Source organism: Pongo pygmaeus, chromosome 2 (assembly GCF_028885625.2).
Source record: "Pongo pygmaeus isolate AG05252 chromosome 2, NHGRI_mPonPyg2-v2.0_pri, whole genome shotgun sequence".
Lineage (NCBI taxonomy): Eukaryota > Metazoa > Chordata > Mammalia > Primates > Hominidae > Pongo > Pongo pygmaeus.
In genome coordinates, this window is record NC_085930.1 from 120,292,490 (window position 1) to 120,315,569 (window position 23,080).

A 23,080-nucleotide genomic window follows, 5' to 3' on the forward strand; every position below is an offset into this window, starting at 1 on the left:
TCATGGATAAGATTGCTGTAGACTGTTGAAATAGAGTAAGTAGTGTGATCAAAAGCATAAGTGGGGGAGGTGGACAGAAAAAGGGAAGATGTTGGTCAAAAGGTACAAAGTTTCAGTTAAAGAGTATTAGGTTCTAGCTATCTATTACACAGCACAGTAACTAGTTAATAATGTATATTTCAAAGTAGCAATTATAAAAGAAAATGGATTTTAAATGTTACCACAAAGAAATGATAAGTATCTGAGGTGATGGATATGTTGATTAGCCTGATTTGGTCATTCCACAGTGTACATGGATTGAAACATTACATTATACCTCATAAATATATACAATTATTATCTGTCAATTAGAAACAAGTTAACTTTTTAAATAAAATTAGGTTACTAAAGGCACAATAAAAGCATAGGGGAATAGTTTACATAGACTGGATTTATTAGAGAAAGTAATTGCAGGGATGGAACAGATGTAAAACTTAATTGGGCCTGGATTATACGACTACCTTGAGCTACCAAACCAATGAGTTTAGGTTTTATCAGATAGTGGGAGCGCTGACTGCCTTAAAACCTAATGCTTTAGGAAAGTTAGTCTGGAGACTTTTTTCAGGGTGAATTGGCAAGTGAGCAGCCTCAGAGTCAGAGAAGTGCAGCTTTCCAGACTAAGTAAGAACCTGATATAGAGGGCTAACAGAGTGAGGGCGCAGTAGGGGAAGTGAAGGGAGAGAAGGGCATTGTCTATGCTTGAAAAGGTTAAAAAGTTAACTTTGATCTGCACTTTTCTGTCCTCAGTATGCTTGAGATTTCATCTTTCAGCTGCATCTTCTGTCCCTGTTAAAAAGGTAGTTTTCTCAGATCCCCTGGAGTACTAACAGTGGACTTCTCTCCATAGGGTTATGATAATTCAGAGAGCAGTGTTCGGAAAGCTTGTGTCTTCTGCCTGGTGGCTGTTCATGCGGTAATTGGTGATGAACTAAAACCACATCTCAGTCAACTTACTGGCAGTAAAGTAAGTAGTGCTGCTGTGTTTTAGAGATGGTGGCCATAGTACATCCTTCAAAACTTAGTTATATGTCTGTAACAGTAAGCTTTTTATTTGGCATTTAATAAGTCAGGCTTTGAGCATCCAACTTGCCCTTATTATTTCTGTTTTGTATTTTATCTTTTTCTACTCTAACATTTGTTAGATGTTCACTCAGGTGAAGTCAGCAGTTTGTTGGGGTGATTGGTAGGTTTCTGTGAGAGAAAATGCCTGCAGCTTCTAGTTATTTGTAATAGTCAGCTGACTCCTTACCAAATCCCAGACCCAAATCTTTACCCCTGACCACTGTTTTATTAAGAATAAATAGACTGTTGTGGTTATATATTAATGGATTACTGCATATCTCTCAAAATATAGAATACTTGCACATTTAAAAATTTTTCCCCTTAAGAACTGTGATAATCAAATATTTGTTCTTCTCTATTATCCAAATTAATGTGCAACTTTAACTTGGTGTGTTAAAATAAAAGTTTTCTGATTCACTGTTCAGACTTAAAAAAATAAATAAGTCTTGGCTTTCTCATTTGATTGCTACTACCAGTACTTTAAAATTCATTCTACTAAGGTGGCCAGGCAAAGTGGTTCATACCTGTAATCCCATCACTTTGGGAGACCGAGGTGGGAAGATCACTTGAGACCAGGAATTTGAGACCAGCCTGGGCAACATACTGAGAAGACCATGTCTCTAATAATAAAAATAATAATAATTGTTTTGAATTAGAAGTTTGTTCTCCAGGGTAAAGATAACTTCTGATTGTTGAATCATGGCTTATGAACCATTTAGCAGAAAGCACTCACCGTCACTTAAAGAATTTCTGAAACCCTAAGGATTGTCTTACTGTGGTCAAATTTATCTTTTAATAGCAAAAAAGCAGAATATACATATAATGGAAAATGAGCCTAGGTAACACACTTTACATTAAGTTATAGATAGATTAAACAATAATTCTTAACTCTGGGTTACAAACCACTTCGAGACTTAGGTAAAATCTCATCTTAAGAAAAATGCATTCAGATAAAACCATGAGAGACAAAGTTTTAAAAACATAGAAAAATGAATAATGGAAACAATTACGTGTCATTTCAGAGGGTTCTGTGATCCCCTGAATCCCATGGCTATACCAGGTTAAAAACTCTTGGATCAAAGAGTTAATGTTTAAAAAGCAAACCTTCCAAAACAATTAAAATGCAGCACTCTATCAGAACAGTAGGTAGCCAGTAATAATGTTACATGTGAAGACAGTAGGTAGGTGGAAAAAGTATTTTGGAATAACATTAGATGAAACAAGTAGGCCAGATGTGGTAGCTCCCACAGCACTTGGGAGGCCAAGGTGGGAGGATCACTTGACCTCAGGAGTTCAAGACCAGCCTGGTCAACATTACCCTGTCTCTACAAAAAAAGAAAAAAAAATTAGCCAAGCACGGTTGCACGTGCCTGTGGTCCCAGCTACTTGGGAGGCTGAGGTGAAAGGATTGCCTGAGGTTGAGGCTGCAGTGAGCCGTGATCACACCACTGCATTCCAGCCCAGGCAACAGAGCAAGACCCTGTATCAAAAAAAAAAAAGTAGAACACAGAATTGTATGTTTATTGATTACAAACTTCGTAAAGTCATGATCTCATACAAAGACTGCAAAATGACAGAGATATTAAAAACATTCTTGGTAGGATGACAGTGGCTTCGTGGTCTAAGATCTTAGGTCCTATAACCCAAATACCTGAATTCCTATTTTTGCCCACTTCTTACCCATCCCTGTGACCTCAGGCAGTAACTTAACCGTTCTATATTGTGATTTCCTCATCTATAAAATATGAAGATAAAGATATAATGTAAAACAGCATATTGTGTAACACCTAGTACTCAATTGTTTGTTATTATTGCTTTAATGGTGACTTCTGAGTTTACTTTAATGTTATATTAGTCTGTTTTCATGCTACTATAAAGAACTGCCCTAGGCCAGGTACGATGGCTCACGCCTGTAATCCCAGCACTTTGGGATGCCAAGGTGGGCGGATCACAAGGTCAGGAGATCAAGACCATCCTGGCTAACACGGTGAAACCCCGTCTCTACTAAAAATATAAAAAATTAGCTGGGCGTGGTGGCAGGCGCCTGTAGTCCCAGCTACTTGGGAGGCTGAGGCAGGAGAACGGTGTGAACCTGGGAGGCGGAGCTTGCAGTGAGCCGAGATTGCACCACTGCACTCCAGCCTGGGTGACAGAGTGAGACTCCATCTCAAAAAAAAAAAAAAAAAGAACTGCCCTAGACTGGGTAATTCATAAAGAGGTTTAATTGACTCACAGTTCCGCATGGCTGGAGAGGCTTCAGGAAACTTACAATCATGGCAGAAGAGTGAGCAAAGATGTCCTTCTTCACATGATGGCAGGAAGGAGAAGAATGGGAGAACTGCAGAGCGAAGCGGGGAAAAGCCCCTCACAAAACCATCAGATTTCGTGAGAACTCACTATCACTAGAGCAGCACAGGGGAACCGCCCCCATGATTCAGTCACCTCCCACAAGGACCCTCCCCCAACACATGGGGGTTATAATTCAGATTACAATTCAAGATAAGATTTGAGTGGGAACACAGAGCCAGACCATATCAAAAGTTTTGTATTTGATCCCTACAATATATTTTGAAAAGACATGATAAAATACTCTGTCATGAACAACTTTCAAGACTTAGAAACTTTTTTGACTTTTTATATTTTTTTCAGATGTGCTAGGCAAAAAAAAAATAATTTGTTATTCCTAATTATCAACAATAATTTGGGCATTATAATAACCCCCAGCCTAAAATCTATCTTTCAGAGCTCACATATATGTATATAATATTTTAATGAGTGTCTTATAATTTGGAGCAGCTTGCTCAAATGACATTTATTTGGCTTGAATCTGCAGATGAAGCTACTGAATCTTTACATCAAACGTGCACAAACAGGTTCTGGAGGAGCTGATCCCACTACTGATGTTTCTGGACAAAGTTAGTGAAGCTCATCACAGCGAACCAGGTCTCTCAAAAGAAAGGACAGATAGACCACCCTCATCAATGAAAGGAAATTCTCAAACACATCCTTTGGAACTTACTATTGTTTCCCAGTTTTAGTTTTTTGTTTCGTTTCGTTTTGTATTTTCTGTAACAGAGGACTATCCTCAGTCTGCATGTAACTTTTATGATAGTTATTCCAAATTCAAGAAAAAGCAGTATTAACATCAATTGATCGATACAAAGTAATTTTTAATCTAATTCATCATTTCACATGTTTGTACTTTGTCTTCCCATTAACCTTTGCCAGTGTTATGATTGTACAAATTTTTTTAAATGCTGGTTAAACAGGAATGCTTAAAGCTTTAAAAGTTTAACAGTCTAAAACATTTTTGCTTTTATTCAACTGCAGAATAATATTTTTATTGCTACTTTGAGTTTTGTTCCGTATCATGTCCTATGCTAGAAATATTTAAATGATGTGAAACAAAGCAGGACTAATTTGAACTACAGCTGGACTCTGTTTGTGTGATGGTGATACATGTCATTAGTTGCAACTTCTTTGGGGTGATCTATAGTTTGAAAACTAAAACCTCAAAGACAGATGTTACAGAATCAGCCAGTTCTGTAAAACTGATATTGTCTGTTGGTTATTGATCTTGCCATCTTTATTTAAAACCATGTCCCTTCTATGATCCCTTAAGAAAGCTGCACCAAATCATCTGCCTGTTTTTTCGTGATACTTACTGAAATAGAAGGTTTTATTGCAGGGTTTTTTTTTTTTGGTTTGTTTATATCTTTGTTGTGAATGATGCTTTTTTGTATTTATTAATATCAAATTCACTTATGAATAAACTTGATAATGGAAACAGACAAAAAAAAATCAAGTGCGTGTGTGTCCTTCACCGTCTTCTGTTTCTCACGTAATAAACTAATTATCAAGACATGGGAGTGACCAGCACCTTTTCTTTAAATGGTGGAACCTGGTTTCCTTTTACCATGAAATTGTCTTACTTGAAAATATTGATCCTGATGAGAGAGAAGATGGTGCCAAGGCTGTCTTGTATAATGGGCTCAAATTCTCTACCTCTTCAGGGCTAATACTTTTAACTGAGCTGCTGCCTATAGTGTCTTTTGGAAAACTACTTAAAGGGTGATTTTCTGTTACTTTTTAGCAAATTTTTTTAATCACCTCTTGCTACACCCATTCTTTTCATGTGCAGCCGACTTTCAAAAATTACCAGTTTTGGTGAAAGGCCAAATTAGATAATTTGGAACCAGGATACTAATGATTTCTCATCTTTACTTTTTTTTAATCCTAATATAAAGTGAATTTGATTGAAAAGGCAAATAGCTATTAGGGAAGCAATTTGCTATTGTTACAGAGTTATCTGTACTTTGTTTAATTGAAAAAAATGTAGAAATGTATGTAAAGAATTTAAGACAAGAGTACTGAATGGATGATTTGTCATAGGCTTTCCCCTTCCTTTCTTTCTGTTCTAGCAGCAGGAAAAGTTTCTCTATATCCTCTCCCTCTACCTGTAACAATTTTGTTTTCTACTGTTAATTACATTGTGTATTTATAGTTCTATGCTTACTGTTGTGCATATACTGGCAATAAAACTGTACATAACATTACTTGAAAAAGTTAATAATGTATATCAGTTTTTCTGTCTCACTGTGTAACAAGTCACTCAGTTTTATTTTAACTTTAGACGGTCTTGTATCAGTGGTGGTCTCTTGAATTTTGTAAGTTCATCTGAGGAGAAAAGATTTTTCAGGTGTAGCTACCACAATCAAAGGTATATAGCTACATACGCATGTATATATTACAGCTTATCTGTAAGAAGAAAATGCATTTTAAACACTGAACTCTTCTCAGTAGCATTTTATGACCTTTGGATATGTTTGTAATCATTTCGAATCAAAATATTGATTTAATTTTGACCGCTGGTTTAAGATACTGCTTTAACTACTGTTGTAGTTAAAGTAGAGTGACTTAAGCTGAATAGTAACTCTAACTGGAAAATTAGATAAGCACCTGGCATCTAATGGCAGACAGGCACTCAAGAAATGAATTAACTACACAATGGAAAAGTATGGTTTAATGTGTCCAAATGAAAGCTAGTAGATATAAACATGGAAAAATTGTGTTTACAATTCTATCTCAGTTGATATGACTATAAGAAAGCTGATTATTTAAATCACTATATACAATACACCCTTAATTTGTTCATTCCAGAAACATACTTAGATGTCAGCTATTTAAAAATGGTCACGAAAAGCTACTGTTTATATTTTTCCTCCTGCTATTCTCTCCCAAATTAATTATTAATAAGTGTTGTTCATTTACTGCACTGCTGAGAACTAATTAAAATTATATATTCCAGATTGTAAAACATGTTTATTTCTTCTGGGTTTCAAAATCTATAATATACTTCTGACATTTTCAAGTAACGTGGTTTGAACCTGAGGCTTCAATTTTGTAGTTCATCTGCTGTGTTCCTTCATATTTTATTCTTACAGACTTTAAGTCAAAATTACTTTTATCAAGTTATGTCTTACAGTAAAAGACTGGAATCTTACTGATAACATCATTGATAAGGCCAGGTCTATTTGTTAATTCAAATGTAGCTTATAATTGCTCAATTAGAATAGCATTTACAGTAAATAGAAATGATAATTAGCATATTACTGCATAATACATGAGGCTTTTTAAACTTAATTTTCTATATCTTTGCTTCTGGTATTAGTTTAATTCATTTTGTTGCAGTTAGTACAGTTTTGCAGCTATATAAAAGGTTTGGGATTCCGTTGTTAAAAAAAGAGAGAGAGAAAGGCCGGGCTCGGTGGCTCACGCCTGTAATCCCAGCACTTTGAGGCCGAGGCGGGTAGATCACGAGGTCAGGAGATCGAGACCATCCTGGCTAACATGGTGAAACCCCGTCTCTACTAAAAATACAAAAAATTAGCCGGGCGAGGTGACAGGCGCCTGTAATCCCAGCTACTCGGGAGGCTGAGGCAGGAGAACAGCGTGAACCTGGGAGGTGGAGCTTGCAGTGAGCCAAGATCACACCACTGCACTCCAGCCTGGGGGACAGAGCAAGACTCCATCTCAAAAAAAAGAGAGAGAAAAAACCTATCAGTTAAAAAAATTATCCATCTTTATTGTAGGATATTTGGAAAATAATGAAAAACTGAAGAAGAAAAAAATTATTTTTAATATCACCACTAAAGATAATCTGTATTGCTTGCTATTTTTTGGAATACTAAGATAATGAGTTTGATGTAATACTGAAAACTGTAAGGAAACATTAAATTTTGTTCACTGGAAGAGTGACAGGATTAGAATTAACTAACATTTTGAATACTTTTGTTCTGTGCATGTATTTAACAATACTTTTGGGGGTTTTGTGGGGTGGGGTTTGTTTTTTGAGATGGAGTCTCACTGTCTCCCAGGCAGGGTGGAGTGCAATGATGCAATCTCAGCTCCCTGCAACCTCCGCCTCCCAGGTTCAAGCAATTCTCCTGCTTCATCCTCCCGAGTAGCTGGGATTACAGGTGCATTGCCACCACGCCTGGCTAATTTTTGTTTTAGTAGAGACGGGATCTCACCATGTTGGCCAGGCTGGTCTTGAACTTCTGACCTCAAATGATTCACCCACCTTGGCCTCCCAAAGTGCTGGGATTACAGGTGTGAGCCACCATGCCTGGCTCTTAACAATACTTTTGAATATATTCTTTGTTCTAAAAGGTAGCTTCTAATGGAGCAAAGTGTTCCATTCTATATGTGCAGCATTAATACTTGGGTTGTTGATATTCACTGAATATTCTTATAACAAATAGCTACATCTTTGGCAAATCTACAATTATTTCATAGTAGGCAATTTTATACATGACTTTAATATGAAATTGCTAAGTATAGAAAGTCATTGTTTATTTGAAGATAACACTAGTTGCTTAAATAGCAGTGTTTATTATTATAAGTAATCTACAGTAGAACAGGGAAACAAGATGTTTTTACTTTATACAGACCAGATTTTCAGTATTCAAATTTACCTGCATTCATTCATGCAACAGATATCTGAGTACCTATCTTCAAGGACACAGTAAAGCACATAATACGGTGTGGTTAGTGCTATGATATAAACAAAGGGTGCAATGATGGGAGCTAGGAGCTGGGGCTGGGGGAGTTGCAAATAAGGTGTAATCATCAGACGCTTCCTAGAAAAAGAGGTGATGCTTAAACCTAGTCTAAAGGCAGAATGTGTCTGAGATTACATTGGGGGTTATAGAGTGAGCAGAGAAGAGAAGCACAAGTAGCAAGGCAGCAATGTATAAAATGGCAAGAAGCATTAGGGCATGTCACTGGAACTTTATAAACCACTGTTTATTTTCATAAATTTAAAAAATCTCCCTCCCTTCTCCTTTAAAAATATCTGCAACAAAAACAGCCACGAGTGGTGGCACATACCTGTGGTCCCAGATACTCAGAAGGCTGAGGCAAGAGGATCACTTGAGCCCAGGAGTTTGAAGCCAGCCTGGACAACATAGTGAGACTCCATCTCTAAAACACAAAAGAAAAAAAATCTGTGCATCCTTGCAAGCAAGCAAACTTGGATATAGCTTTTCTTTTAGTGGTTAGTATTTCAAAAGTTTTTCTCATCTTGTAAAGTTATACCGTTGAATTTCCTTTTTCAAACTGAACATAACACTGTATCTCCCCAACTGGCCACTGTTAAACACAACTTGGTTTGACTAGAACGTGAGATAGTGGGGAGTGGCCCAAGATGGAGTAATAGATATTCTAAGATATATATTCTATGATATAGTCTGTGAGCTAAGGATTCCACTGAAGACTTCAGCAGAATAACGCAATTAGGATTAACATCTCAAACACTTCAATTTTACATAATCTGAAAACTTCAGAAGTGAGACGGTTTAGACTCCAGTTTTTGACATATTGGCCTCTACCACTAACCTGGTTCTGATGTCCTCCATTCACTTATTAAATATTTGAGCACCTGCTGTGCATCTGACACCCCTAAAGTCTGCATGCTATAAATATGTAGTTGTGGATCTGGTAATGGGAGAAACGTGTTAATGTGTCCTCAGAAATTAGAGTGGTATGGGAGGGGCTGGCCTGTTACTCGGGGTAGGAAAGCGCCCAGGGATGCTGCTTTTTGCAAACCATGCTGACCAGCATGCTTTGTGCAGCTCTGGTCTCCCTGTATTCATTCCGTGTTAATGGCAGACTCATAGGGCAGTATTTTTCCCCTTAAGAAAGTGTAAATCTATTATTTATTGGAAATGAATGCAAAAAGAGATTGCCTGACAGTTTTGCTAGTTTCTTCTAAAGCCACATTTACAATAATTTTCATCAAAGTTTAGGTCAGAGTAGAGATGTAGAATCAAAGTTAGATTACATCAATAAAGCAAAAAATGTGCTTTTTCTTCTCTATCTTCCTAAAGCAGTGGTTCTCAACTGCAATAACTTTTGCCTGCTAGAGGACATTTGGCAATATCTGGAGACATTTTTGATTATCTCAATTTGGATGTGGAGGCACTATTAGCATCTAGTGCATGCAGGCCAAGGAAGGTGCTAAACCTCCTACAATACACAGGACAGCACTCCACAGCAAAAAATTATCTGGCCTCAAATGTCAATAATGCACAAGTTGAGAAACCTTGCCCTAAAGCAAAGGAATTCCCATAGATAGGTCCTAATTTGCCCTGGTTAAAAACACTGAATCAGTTTTGATTTCTTACTTTGTCTAGAGATATGTTCTCACTTTGTCACATAGGCTGGAGTGCAGTGGCACAATCAGTTCATTGTAACCTGAACTCCTGAGTTCCAGCAGTCCTCCCACCTCAGCAACCTGAGTAGCTAGGACTATGGGCACGCACCACCATGTCCAGCTCATTTTTTTTTTTAATGTTTATTTTTTGTAGAGACGGCATATCACTGTGTTTCCCAGACTGGCCTTCAACTTCTGGTCTCAAGCGATGATCTGTTCTCTGCCTCCCAAAGTGCTGGGATTACAGGTATGAGCTACCACACCCAGCCTGAATCAGTTCTTTACACTACTAAATAGAAAGGTGAACAATTTAGAGATCACTTCTAGCTGATTGATTTTAGGATAAATTTTCTCATTTTTAATACATGATGAACTCACATGTCAAATATTCAACACAAATCATTGATCCTCAACTCAGGCCAAACTGTCACTGCTCATTTTCTACTACAGCTTATTCAATTTTGAAGTTTCTGTTTAATGCTAGGCTAGTCCCTCAAATTTTGGTCTCATAAAAGTGATTTTTATTTCAAAAAACTGATGTTCGGCCCCAGAGGTGAGAGAATTTCCTTACAGTGAGTTTTACTCCCAGCAGGTTAGCAGCAGTAAACGACTTTAGGGTTGGCTGGGCAGTATTAAACATTAGATAGTCATTCATATATTGTATGTTTATGCTTATACGAAGTACCTAGAGTAGTCAAAGTCATAAAAACAGAAAAAAAAATGGTGACCTATGGCCTTACCACCCTGAACAGGCCCAATCCCGTCAGATCTCAGAAGCTAAGCAGGTTTGGGCCTATTTAGTACTTGGATATGAGAAAATAGGATGGTGGTTGCCAGGGGCTGGGGGCAGGGGGAAATGAGGAGGTATTTAATAGGCACAGGGTTTCTGTTTGGGATGATAAGAGTTCTGGAGATGGATAGCAATGATGGTCGCACAACATTGTGTATGCACTTAGTACCGCTGAACCAAACACGTAACAATGATTAAGATGATAAATTAAAATGATTAAGATGATAAGATGATAAATTTTGTTACATGTATTTCTCCACAGTTAAAAACAATAAAATAACTTGATAGTCATTAAAATGAGTTCAAGGCCAGGTGCAGTGGCTCACACCTGTAATCACACCACTTTGGGAGGCCAAGGTGGAAGGACTGCTTGAGGTCAGGAGTTTGAGACTAGCCTGGTCAACATGGTGAAACCCTGTCTCTACTAAAAATGCAAAAATTAGCCAGGCGTGGTGGCACAGGCCTGTAATCCCAGCTACTCTGGAGGCTAGGGTACAAGAATAACTTGAGCCCCTGGAGGCGGAGGTTGCAGTGAGCCGAGATTGTGCTACTGCACTACAGCCTGGACGACAGAGTAACACTCGGTATCAAAAAATAATAATAATAAATAACCACGCCTGTAGTCCCAGCTGCTTGGGAGGCTGAGGCAGTAGGATCACTTGAGCCCAGGAGTTTGAGGCTGCAGTTAGCAAAGAGTGAGCCACTGCACTTCTGGTGACAGCAAGACCCCGTGTAAAAAAACAAAATTTTTAAAAAATCTTAAATGAGTTCAAAATATAAAAGTGATTAGAACCCTGTTTACTACCTAACCTAATTACTGTGAATGATTATATGTAAGGATGTTGAGACAGAATATATAGAATATCTACATAGATGATTTTATATGCATATGAACACAGTAGGCAAATTGAAGCAACTTTTTTAAAAAGCAGCTGTGTTGAGAGTGTTTGCCCACAGGAATTATGAGATTTCTGTCTTTGCTTCCTCTCTCACTTTCTCTCTGCTTACCTTGTTCCTAATGTCAATTTCACTGATTCTGACTTCATCACTGATCTCTTTGTTTTCTAAATTTGGCACATATGATCAGACCCATTTTATCTAAACCCTACCTCCTTTAAGTTTCATACTATAGGCAGATCTACCACCTCCCTCTCATTATCACCCTTGCATTCTGCTGTTGCTTCAAGGACTTGGCATCTGGCCCACAAATTTCCCTATCTCCCCAAGGGAGGTAGAGCAGAGTGGTTAAGAGAATGGGTTATGCACTGGAACTACTCAAGTAGAAATCACTATTTCCACCACTTGGACAAGTTACTTAACCTCTGAAAACATTGAGTTTTTCATCTACAGAACTGCAAAAACAATAGCACTTCTCATATAAGATTGGTTGTGATGACTGAAATAATGTCTGTCTCTTGAGCATAGCCTGATATCCGCAAGTGATGGCCTTGAGGACTATAGTCTTAATGGATGGTGGTAGCCATCCAACTGACGTCCCTGACTGCTGCTGCCTTCCTTCAAGCTCGATTATTTCCCCAGCCTGGCCCTGAACTGTTCCACCTTAACGATCGTAAACCCAGCAGTTCATTTGCCAATTGCAGGCTTTAATTTTTTAATTGTGATAAAAAAATACATAGCATTAAATTTGTCATCTTAACCATTTTTAAGTGTAAAGTTCAAGTGTTCAGTATATTTACATTGTTGTGCAACAGATCTCTAGAACTTTTTTATCTTAGAATACTTAATCTCTATACTTACATAAAATACTGATTCGGCCGGACACAGTAGCTCATGCCTGTAATCCCAGCACTCTGGGAGGCCAAAGCAGGTGGATCACGAGGTCAGGAGTTTGAGACCAGCCTGACCAACATGGTGCAACCCCATCTCTACTAAAAATACAAAAATTAGCTGGGCGTGGTGGCACGCACCTATAATCCCAGCTACTCAGGAGGCTGAGGCAGGAGAATCGCTTGAATCTGGGAGGCAGAGTTTATAGGGAGCCAAGATCGTGCCACTGCACTCCAGCCTGGATGACAGAGCAAGACTCCATCTCAAAAAAAAAAAAAGCATGGATTCCTCTTTCCCACTTCCCTCAGTCCTTGGCAACCACTTTTCAACTTTGTTTTCATGATTTTTGACTACTTTTGATACTACATATAAGTGGAATCATATAGTATTTGTCCTTTTGGGACTGGTTTATTTCACTTAACCATAATTTCTTCAAAGATTCATTCATATTGTAGCACATGACAGGAATTCCTTCTTTTTTAAGGCTGCATAACAGTTCCACTGTATGTATTTATCACATTTTCTTTATCCATTCATCCATTGATGAATATTTGGATTGCTTCCACCTCTTGGCTATTGTTGAGTAATGCCACACAGGCATTTGTTGTTGTTGTTGTTTTAACCATTTATGTGTTTCCGGCACTGTGAACAATACTTGGAACATAGTAAGTACTTAATAATCATTTAATAAACGAATGCGGGAATGAATTAGTTTAGTGAGCCTTTAGAATATCCAAATCCTGGCCGGGCATGGTGGCTCAGACCCGTAATCCCAGCACTTTGGGAGGCTGAGGCGGGCAGATCACCTGAGGTCAGGAGTTCGAGACCAGCCTGGCCAACATGGTGAAACCCTGTCTCTACTAAAAATACAAAAATTAGCCAGGCTTGGTGGCACACGCCTGTAATCCCAGCTACTTGGGAGGCTGAGGCAGGAGAATTGCTTGAACCCGGGAGGCAGAGGTTACAGTAAGCCGAGATCGTGCCACTGCACTCTAGCCTGGTCAATAGAGTGAGGAAAAAAAAAAAAAAAGAATATCCAAATCCCCTAAAAACAATAAAATTGTCCTATGGCTTTTCACATTCAGACTTTTGTTGCTGCTGTATATTTCAGCAAGAAAATATGTAATAAATGCTTTATACTAATTGTTCTTTCCTATATGGTCTTGCACCAAGTACATTAGATGCATTACTTCTTTTAATTCAGATCTTTAAGGCAGATATTATTATTATTATTATTATTATTATTTTATCATCATTCCCACTTTACAGAAGAAGAGACTGAGACTTAGAGAAGTTAACTGATTTGCCCAAGGTCTTGTAGCCTATAAGTTGTGTAACCAGGCTTTAAACCCAGACTGTTGGAGGCCAGAGAGAAAACTTAAATCTCTGTGTGTGCTATAAATCTATAAATGCCCTAGCTATTCTATATGAACATTTTTAAGATTTTCCCCTCGTTGTGAATGTGAGTGTCCATTAAGACCTTAAAAAAAATCCTACAGCATTTCAAAATTGCTTTTGAATAACTGGTGCGTGAAAATACTGAGTTTCTAAAAATGCACATATGCGACCTAGGTAAGTACTCAAAATAAGTAAAGTAATATTCATAGTTGTTAAAGAAGAGGATGCAGTTTCTATATCCTCTTTTGTACTGGAAGCATTAATATAATGAGGCCTCATGATGCAACTCAAACAACATTTGTCTTGGAGGTAGATGTTGAATAACCTAAAGCAGGGCTGGTCAGGGCAGCAAGAGCTCTGTGGTTGCAGCTCCCTCACCTCCAATTCCCAATGTTCCAGCAGCTCACTGAGACTGCTGATCCTTCTGATTACATCATCCTTTCCCAATTGTCCTTTCTCACTTTGCTTGTCTGTCTTCAAGACTGGATGGTGAAGAGAGTCTCAGGAAGACATCATACAACATCTTCATGGAGGAGTAGCCAGCCCAGATGAGAACTGGGTATAGTTGGCTCTAGGAGGAAGGTCTCCAAGGGAAAGAAAGAGGAGGATTTACTTGATGAGTGGATACATTGAGGGTACTTTTTCAGATTTGGAAAATGAATTAATGTAGGTAAACTTCACAATAAAGCAAATGAAAAGCAAAGGCTGTATCACAATACACTATATCCTCATGTATGACTAATATTTAAACACACATAACGATAATAATGGAAGCTGACTTAACCAAAAAGTTGGTATAACTATGATGATGCAGGAGTTATGTAGAGTTGAATCCTCACCTTCCATTGTAAAAAGCCAATAGAGCCGGATGCAGTGGCTCACACCTGTAATCCCAGCACTTGGAAGGAAGCCAAGGTAGGCGGATCACTTGAGGACAGGAGTTCAAGACCAGCCTGGCCAACATGGCAAAACCCCGTCTCTGCTAAAAATACAAAAAAATTAGCTGGGTATGGTGGCACACGCCTGTAATCCCAGCTACTCAGGAGGCTGAAGCACGAGAATTAGTTGAACTTGGGAGACGGAGGTTGCAGTGAGCCAAGATTGCACCATTGCACTCCCTGCTAGGCCACACAGCGAGACTCTCTGTCTCAAAAAAAAACAAAAAAAGCTGGCCGGGCACAGTGGCTCATGCCTGTAATCCCAACACTTTGGGAGGCCAAGGGCAGATCACCTGAGGTCAGGAGTTCGAGACCAGCCTGGCCAACATGGTGAAACCCCATCTCTACTAAAAATACAAAAATTAGCCAGGCATGATGGCAGGTGCCTGTAGTCCCAGCTACTCGGGAGGCTGAGGCAGGAGAATTGCTTGAACCCGGGAGGTGGAGGTTGCAGTGAGCCGAGATCATGCCACTACACTCCAGCCTGGGTGACAGAGCGAGACACCTTCTCAACAAAATGAAAAGCCAATAGATATTGTCTAGAACAGAATACCAGATAAAATCACTAAGAGTTGAAAGCGACTCCTTTTTGGAAAGTAGCAATCTCACGAGCCAGGAGAGTGGGACAGTTTTGTTAAAAGCCTAATGGTATTAATGGATATTCTAAAGATTTCTAAGATTTTCCCCTTTTGATTTTCTTTAAAAAATAGATAAATCATGGGGATGGTTTCCCCCATACTGTTCTCGTGGTAGTGAATAAGTCTCATGAGATCTGATGGTTTTATAAGGGATTTCCCTTCACTTGGCTCTCATTCTCTCTTATCTGCCACCATGTAAGACATGCCTTTCGCCTTTTGCCATGATTGTGAGGCCTCCCCAGCCACATGGAACTGTGAGTCCATTAAACCTCTTTTTCTTTATAAATTACCCAGTCTCAGCTATGTCTTTGTCAGCAGCGTGAAAACAGACTAATACACCCTACAAAAAATTAAGTAGGCGTTCCAGTCTTTTCTTTTGCTTCCTTGATCCCTCACCACTCTTCAGTCTACTTTTCCTCAGTCTGCCTTTTTCCCTGCCTTCATGTTTAAACCAGCCATTATACATCACAAATGTCAGTCTTCTGTGCATGATGTTTGGTCAAAGGAAAGTGATATTTCAGTTCAGAAAATCCCTTATCACATCAGTAACCCATGATGGTACGATTTGACCAGACTGATTCTTGCTTTCAGATTCCCAGACTTCAGCTTTTAACATCTTTCCTACAAAAGGAAAAGTATTACTTTTGAAATTTCTGGTTTTAATGTCATGAAATATTTTGCTATTCCACAGAACAGCCGCATCAACATCACCCGGAAACTCAATACAGAATGCCAGACCCTACCTCAGACCTACTGAGTAAGAGTCTGCATTTTTGACAATATTCCCAGGTGATTTGTATGCACATTATAGTTTGTGATTCATATGCATATTAAAGTTTGAGAAGCACTAATCTAGAGTTATTTATGATAACACAAATTTTAATATTGCATGACACTCTGATTTCAAAATTCTTTACTTTAGCAACTAACAAGCAGTTCATGGATTCCACTTTTAATGCTTCCAGTTAGCAGCTTCTTTTTTTCATTACACATTCCCATAAGAAATCTATATACAAATGTATTAACTGCAATAAGGGAATTCTAGTACTGCCTCCCTAAGATTACACACCCTTTGTTAATGAAATTTCATGTTGTATCATCATGAAATACCAACTAGCCTGACTCAAGTTACCAATCAAGTTTATTCTTCTGAGAAATAAATACTACAAATGTAATTACATTCCATTAAAAATATATATATTCAACTGTACTTGGACATCTATTCAAATGTCAAGCATTGTTCTTGGCACTAGGAATACAGCACTAAAAAAGTAGACAAAAATCTGTTCTCTCATGGAATTCATATTCTGGTTAGAGACAAAAGATAAATAACAAAAATGTAGCATACATGAGATAGTAGTGAGCACTAATAAAACAGGGAAGGGGGATTTTTTTTTTTTTTTTTGAGATGGAGTTTTGCTCTTGTTGCCCAGGCTGGAGTGCAATGGCGCCATCTCGGCTCATTGCAACTTCCGCCTCCCAGGTTCAAGCAATTCTCCTGCCTCAGCCTCCTGAGTAGCTGGGATTACAGGCACCCACCACCATGCCCAGCTAATTTTTTGTATTTTTTAGTAGAGATGGGGTTTCACCACGTTGGCCAGGCTGGTCTAAAACTCCTGACCTCAGGTGATCCAGCCACCTCAGCCTCCCAAAGTGCTGGGATTACAAGCGTGAGCCACTGCACCCGGCTCAGGAAGGGGGATGTTTTAAAGGCAGAGACATAATGCGATCTTATGAAGGCTGGTCAGTGAAGACCTCACTGAAAGGGATATTGAGCAAAGACATGAAGGAAGTGGAGTGTGACAGGCAAAATAATAGCTCCCCAACAACGTCCATATCCTAATGCATGGAACCTATGAATATGTTACCTTACATAGCAAAAGAGACTTTGCAGATGCAATCGAATTAAGGACCTTGAGAAGGAGAGATTATCCTGGATTATCCTTACAAGTGAAAGAGACAGGCAGGAGAGTAATTACAGGGATCCTTCCAAGTGAAAAGAGGCAGCCAGGAGAGTCAGAGAAGAACATGAGATGGCAGAAGTAGAGATTGTGATAATGCAGACATGGAGGCCGCTTCTGGCAGCTGAAAGAGGCAAGGCAGTCGATTCTCACCTAGAGCCTCCAGAAGGAAGGCAGCCCCTCCAACATCTTGACTTAGCCCTTTAAAACTAATTGTGGGCTGGCACAGTGGCTCATGCCTTTTTTTAAAGTGGGATGGCTTTTATTAGCATTTCAATGGTGGAAGTATAACATAGGGCTATAGAGTGAGACTGTCTGGGTTCAAACACTGGCTTGAGCTTGGATAAACAGTCTGGCAGTTCCTTAAAAGGTTAAGCAGGCTGGGTGCGGTGGCTCATGCCTGTAATCCCAGCACTTTGGGAGGCCAAGGCCGGCTGATCATGAGATCAGGAGATGGAGACCATCCTGGCTAACATAGTGAAACCCCATCTCTACTAAAAATACAAAAAAATTAGCCGAGCGTGGTGGCACGCGCCTCTTATCCCAGCTACTTGGGAGGCTGAGGCAGGAGAATCGCTTGAACCTGGGAAGTAGAGGTTGCAGTGAGCCAAGATGGTGCCACTGCACTCCAGCCTGAGCGACAGAGCGAGGGGGCGACAGAGCGAGACTCTGTCTCAAAAAAAAAGGTTAAGCATAGAGTTCCCATATGACACAGTAATTCTGCTCCTAGGTATATATGTAAGAGAATGGAAAACATGTTTACACAAAAACTTCTACATACGTAGTCATAGCAGCATTATTCTTTTTTTTAACCCTCCCTAGTCACAGCTAGTAAGTACTATTCTTAATAGCCAAAAGGTGAAAAAGTGAAAACAACCCAAATACATCAGCTGATGAATGGATTAAACAGAATATTGTATATCCATACAATGGAATAATTTTTCAGCCAAAAAAAGGGATGAAGGCAGCCATAATAAAGGATGAGTTCATGTCCTTTGCAGGAACATGGATGAAGCTGGAAACCATCATTCTCAGCAAACTATCACAAGGACAGAAAATCAAACACCGCATGTTCTCACTCATAGGTGGGAATTGAACAATGAGAACACTTGGACACATGGCAGGGAACATCACATACCGGGGCCTGTCAGGGGGTGGGGGGCTGGGGAAGGGATAGCATTAGGAGAAATACCTAATGTAAATGATGAGTTGATGGGTGCAGCAAACCAACATGGCACATGTATACCTATGTATCAAACCTGCACGTTGTGCACACGTACCCTAGAACTTAAAGTATAATAAAAAAAAAAGGGATGAAGTACTGATACATGGTACAACATGTATAAATTTTGAAAGTATAAATGAAATAAAATATAATAAGCCAAACTCAAAAGGCCATATATTATACTGTGAAAGTTTTCAGAATAAAAATGAAGTCACTAATATTAGAAAATACCCTGACAAATAGAACTGGGAGAGGCCATGAAGAGAAGGTTTGTATGCCTGATAATGAAAGCTATCGAAAACACTGCAAAAACCACTGCCTTCCACAAAGGCCGTTGCGACCTTATACAAAAAATACTTCAGCAAGGACATTTGCCCAGCAACTGCCTTATTGTTTATCTTTGTAGCCAAGAATAACAATTTCAAAACAATTATGTAATCCTCCTCATTTTCTTCCTTTAAGAATCTTTGTCAGCTGGGTATGGTGGCCAATGCCTATAATCCCAGCACTTTGGGAGGCTGAGGCAGGTGGATCACCTGAGGTTAGGAGTTCGAGACCAGCCTAGCCAATATGGTGAAACCCCGTCTCTACTAAAAATACAAAAAACAAAAATAATAAAAATAGCCAGCCTTGGGGGCAGGTGCCTGTAATCCCAGCTTCTCGGGAGGCTGAGGCAGGAGAATCATTGAACCCAGGAGGTGGAGGTTGCAGGGAGCCAAGATCACACCACTGCACTCCAGCCTGGGCGACAGAGTGAGACTCTGTCTCGAAAAAAAAGAAAGAAAAGCCTTTATCTTCCTTCCCTTACCTTCCTAAATATGCACATAGTTTACTATGGCATGTGTATTTTCATTGCAATGCTCTATTCCCAAAATAAATACCCTTTCTTTTAAAGAGAGCCTCTCTGTTTGTAATTTAGGTTGAAATATACGGTGTCTGAAAAGGGACCTGAAAAAGATCATTCTTGGAAAGAATCAGTGATATTTGGAACTGGCATGTGTTACACGGTTCACCTTTCATTCCCTGGTGAGTTTTCTCTCAGGCTGAGCCTTTCTTTCTCTTTTTGGTAGAGGCTTTTTGATATTATTTGGGATCTGATTTGGATTAAGCCATCTAAATAAAGGACTGTGCATACCTCCTGGGATGATACAAGGCCTTTTAGCTTTTCTAATAAGTCCTTTCTGGTATAAAAACCTATGTCTTTCTGGACTGAGAACAGTGGTTTCTACAGAATTCACATTCCATTTGTGAGGCATGTCTTTTGTGGTGAATTTACTTTCCATTTGGTCTGTGCACCTAGTTTAATATTTTGTTTGATCTGCATGCCTGTGGTTAAAATTTTTTTGATTACTCTTATCTGATTTTTTTTATTTGGTTTGGCTCTTTTCCCTTGCTTATTTCTGAAAATTGCCCAAGAGCAAAAATAAACATTCTAAATGGCGGGCTCAGGATGAATAATTAAAAGGCACTAGTGTGGTCGCCACCAACTAAAACACCAGTTTAAACTCCTGACATTCCCTGGCAAGATTTATAAGATTTTCATTGCTCTCAAGAGATTATTAAGAAATAAAATGGGATTCTCAAACATTAAAGTATGCCAGATCTTCTGGGACTCCAGCTGGCTACATATTATGGCCTGTTCTTATGCACATTTTCATTTTGTATTTTTAGTAGACAGAGGGTTTCACCATGTTGACAAGACTGGTCTTGAACTCCTGGCCTCAAGTGATCCGCCTGCTTTGGCCTCCTAAAGTGCTGGGATTACTTGCGTGAGCCATCATGCCCGGCACTTATGCACATTTATAAACTGATGGGCAAAATTACATCAAAAAAAATTCAGAGCTCAAATGGTCATTATTTGAAAAATCTGCAACTATACATTAACATGTAGAGTGTTCTAAATTCTTTGTCTATTTTTTTCTGCCTACATTAAGTCAGCTGACTTTTCTGCTGTGTTGAGATAAAACTCATTGTGTATGTCATTCCAGCCAAGATTTAAAATAGAAAAGTTTTAAGGACTTTTAAATTAATGGCTTTACAAGTTACAATAGCTCCATGGTAACCAATAACCTAGACACCTTTTAGGTTTGCCTGACCAATAACTGTATATGGTGATGGAACACTTAATTGAAAACTTAGTTATCTAAAAGAAAAAGAACTACAACAATGTTTATAACAGTTAGGCTCTCAGATCAAACAGGTCAAAATCTTGAGCTCAGAGTAATGATATAGGGTATCTCTCCAACATAATTTTTTTTCTGCCACATAGAGGCCAAAATGAAAAAGCAGAAAGTCCAAGCATGTCATCAATGTCTAAGTCATGATAAATGTTACAAAAAGAGAATACATCATCAAAGGAATTTTGTGTATGATCAAGTTGGCTATAATTAGAAGGGGATTATTTATAAGTCTTTCTAAAGATTGAACTTCATAAGTTTATTTTATTTTATTTTTTAAACTGACATATAGTAGTCTGGGCATGGTGGCTTATGCCTGTAATCCCAGCACTTTGGGAGGTCTCTAAAATAAAAATAGAAAAAATTAGTCAGGCAGAGTGGGACACACCTGTAGTCCCACTACTCAGGAGGCTGAGGTGGGAAGATCGCTTAAGCCTGCAAAATCAAAGCTGCAGTGAGCTGTGATTGTACCACTGCACTCCAGCCTGGGTGAGAGAGCCAGACCCTGTCGGGAAAAAACAAAAAGATATGTAATAATTGTATATATTTATGAGGTACATAGTGATGTTTAAATACATATAATGTATAATGACCTGATCAGTGTAAGCAGCATATCTACCATTTCAAACATTTATCATTTCTTTACATTAGGAAACTTCAATATCCTCCTTCTAGCAATTTGAAACTATACATTGATAAGTATAGTCATCCTAGAGTGGTATAGAACACTAGAACATATTCCTCCTATCTAGATATAATTTTATATTTTTTAACAAATCTTTCCCTATCCCCCTACCCCCCCAATTTCCCCTAATCTTCCCAGCCTCTAGTATCCTCTCTTCTACCTTTTACTTCTATGAGATCAAGTGTTTTTAGCTTCCACATGTGAGTAAGAACATGCACTGTTTAACTTTCTGTTCCTGGCTTTTTTCACTTAACATAATGTCCTCCAGTTCTGTCCATGTTGTTGCAAATGACAGGATTTCATTATTTTGATGGCTGAAGAGTGTTCCATTATGTATATATACCACATTTTATTTATCCGTTCATCTGTTGTTGAACACATAGGTTGATTCCATATCTTGGCTATTGTGAATGCTGCTGCACTAAACATGGAAGTGCAGATGTCTCTTCAATATATACTGATTTCCTTTCCTTTGGATGAGTGCCCAGTAGTGGAATTGCTAGATCATATGGTAGTTGTATTTCTGTTTTCTTAAGGAATCTTCATACTGTTCTCCATAGTGGTTGTTCTAGTTTACAGTCCCACCAATGGTGTGTAAGAGTTCTCTGGGAATGCATATACACATACACTGTTGATGGGAATGTAAATTAGTTCAGCCACTGTGGAAAGCAGTATGGAGGTTTTGCAAAGAACTAAAAACAGAACTATCATTATTCAACCCAGCAATCTCTTTACTGGGTATATACCCAAAGGAAAACAAATTATTCTGCTAAAAAGACACACACAGTCGTATGTTCATTACAGCGCTATTCACAATAGCAAAGGCATGGAATCAACCTAGGTGCCTTTCAAAGGTGGATTGAATAAAGAAAATTTGGTACGTATATACCATGGGATACAACACAGCCATAAAAAAGAATGAAATCATGTCCTTTGCAGCAACACGGACAGAGCTGGAGACCATTATCCTAAGCTAACTAACACAGGAACAAACCAAATACCACATGTTCTCTCTTATAAGTGGGAGCTAAGGGGTAGGGCATGGTGGCTCATGCCTGTAATCCCAGCACCTTGGGAGACCAAGACAGGCAGATCACTTGAGGCCAGGAGTTTGAGACCAGCCTGGCCAACATGGTGAAACCCTGTCTCTACTAAACATGCCCCTCAAAAAATTAGCTGGGTGTGGTGGTGCATGCCTGTAGTCCCAGCTTCTCATGAGGTTGAGGCAGGAGAATTGCTTGAACCCGGGAGGCAGAGGTTGCACTCCAGCCTGGGTGATGGAGTGAGACTCTGTCTCAAAAAAAAAAAAAAAAAAAAAAAGGCGGGAGCTAAACATTGAGTACACATAGACATAAAGATAAGAACGATAGACACTGGGGACTACTAGAAAGGGGAAGAATGAACAGAAACCATTTTTAGTTGTGATTTTTGTATAGAATGAGAGGTGGGGGGTCTAATTTCATTCTTTTGCATATGGATATCCAGTTTTCCAGAGCTGCTTATTGAAGATACTGTCCTTCCCCCAATGAGTATTCTTGATGCCTTTGTAAAACATGAGTTGGCTCTAGATACATGGATCAATTTCTGGGATCTCTGTTCTGTACTATTATTGACTTATGTGTCTATTTTTTCCTTTTTTTTTGAGACAGAGTCTTGCTCTGTC

General features: G+C 38.9%; 1 protein-coding gene across 50 annotated transcripts in view; it reads left to right on the forward strand.

Annotated features, from left to right (window-relative positions):
• The window catches only part of CLASP2 (cytoplasmic linker associated protein 2), a 213,514-nt gene extending 207,845 nt beyond the window's left edge, over positions 1–5,669 (forward strand). For 49 of the 50 annotated variants that reach the window (XM_054483475.2, XM_054483442.2, XM_063662062.1 and 46 more), the window contains 2 exons: positions 887–1,003; positions 3,935–5,669. In XM_054483475.2, coding sequence (XP_054339450.1) covers positions 887–1,003; positions 3,935–4,021 — 204 coding nt within the window. In that variant the 3' untranslated portion in view covers positions 4,022–5,669. The remainder of the gene's footprint in view (positions 1–886; positions 1,004–3,934) is intronic. The other variant, XM_054483443.2, reaches the window with a different exon arrangement.
• The last annotated feature ends 17,411 nt before the right edge of the window (positions 5,670–23,080 follow it).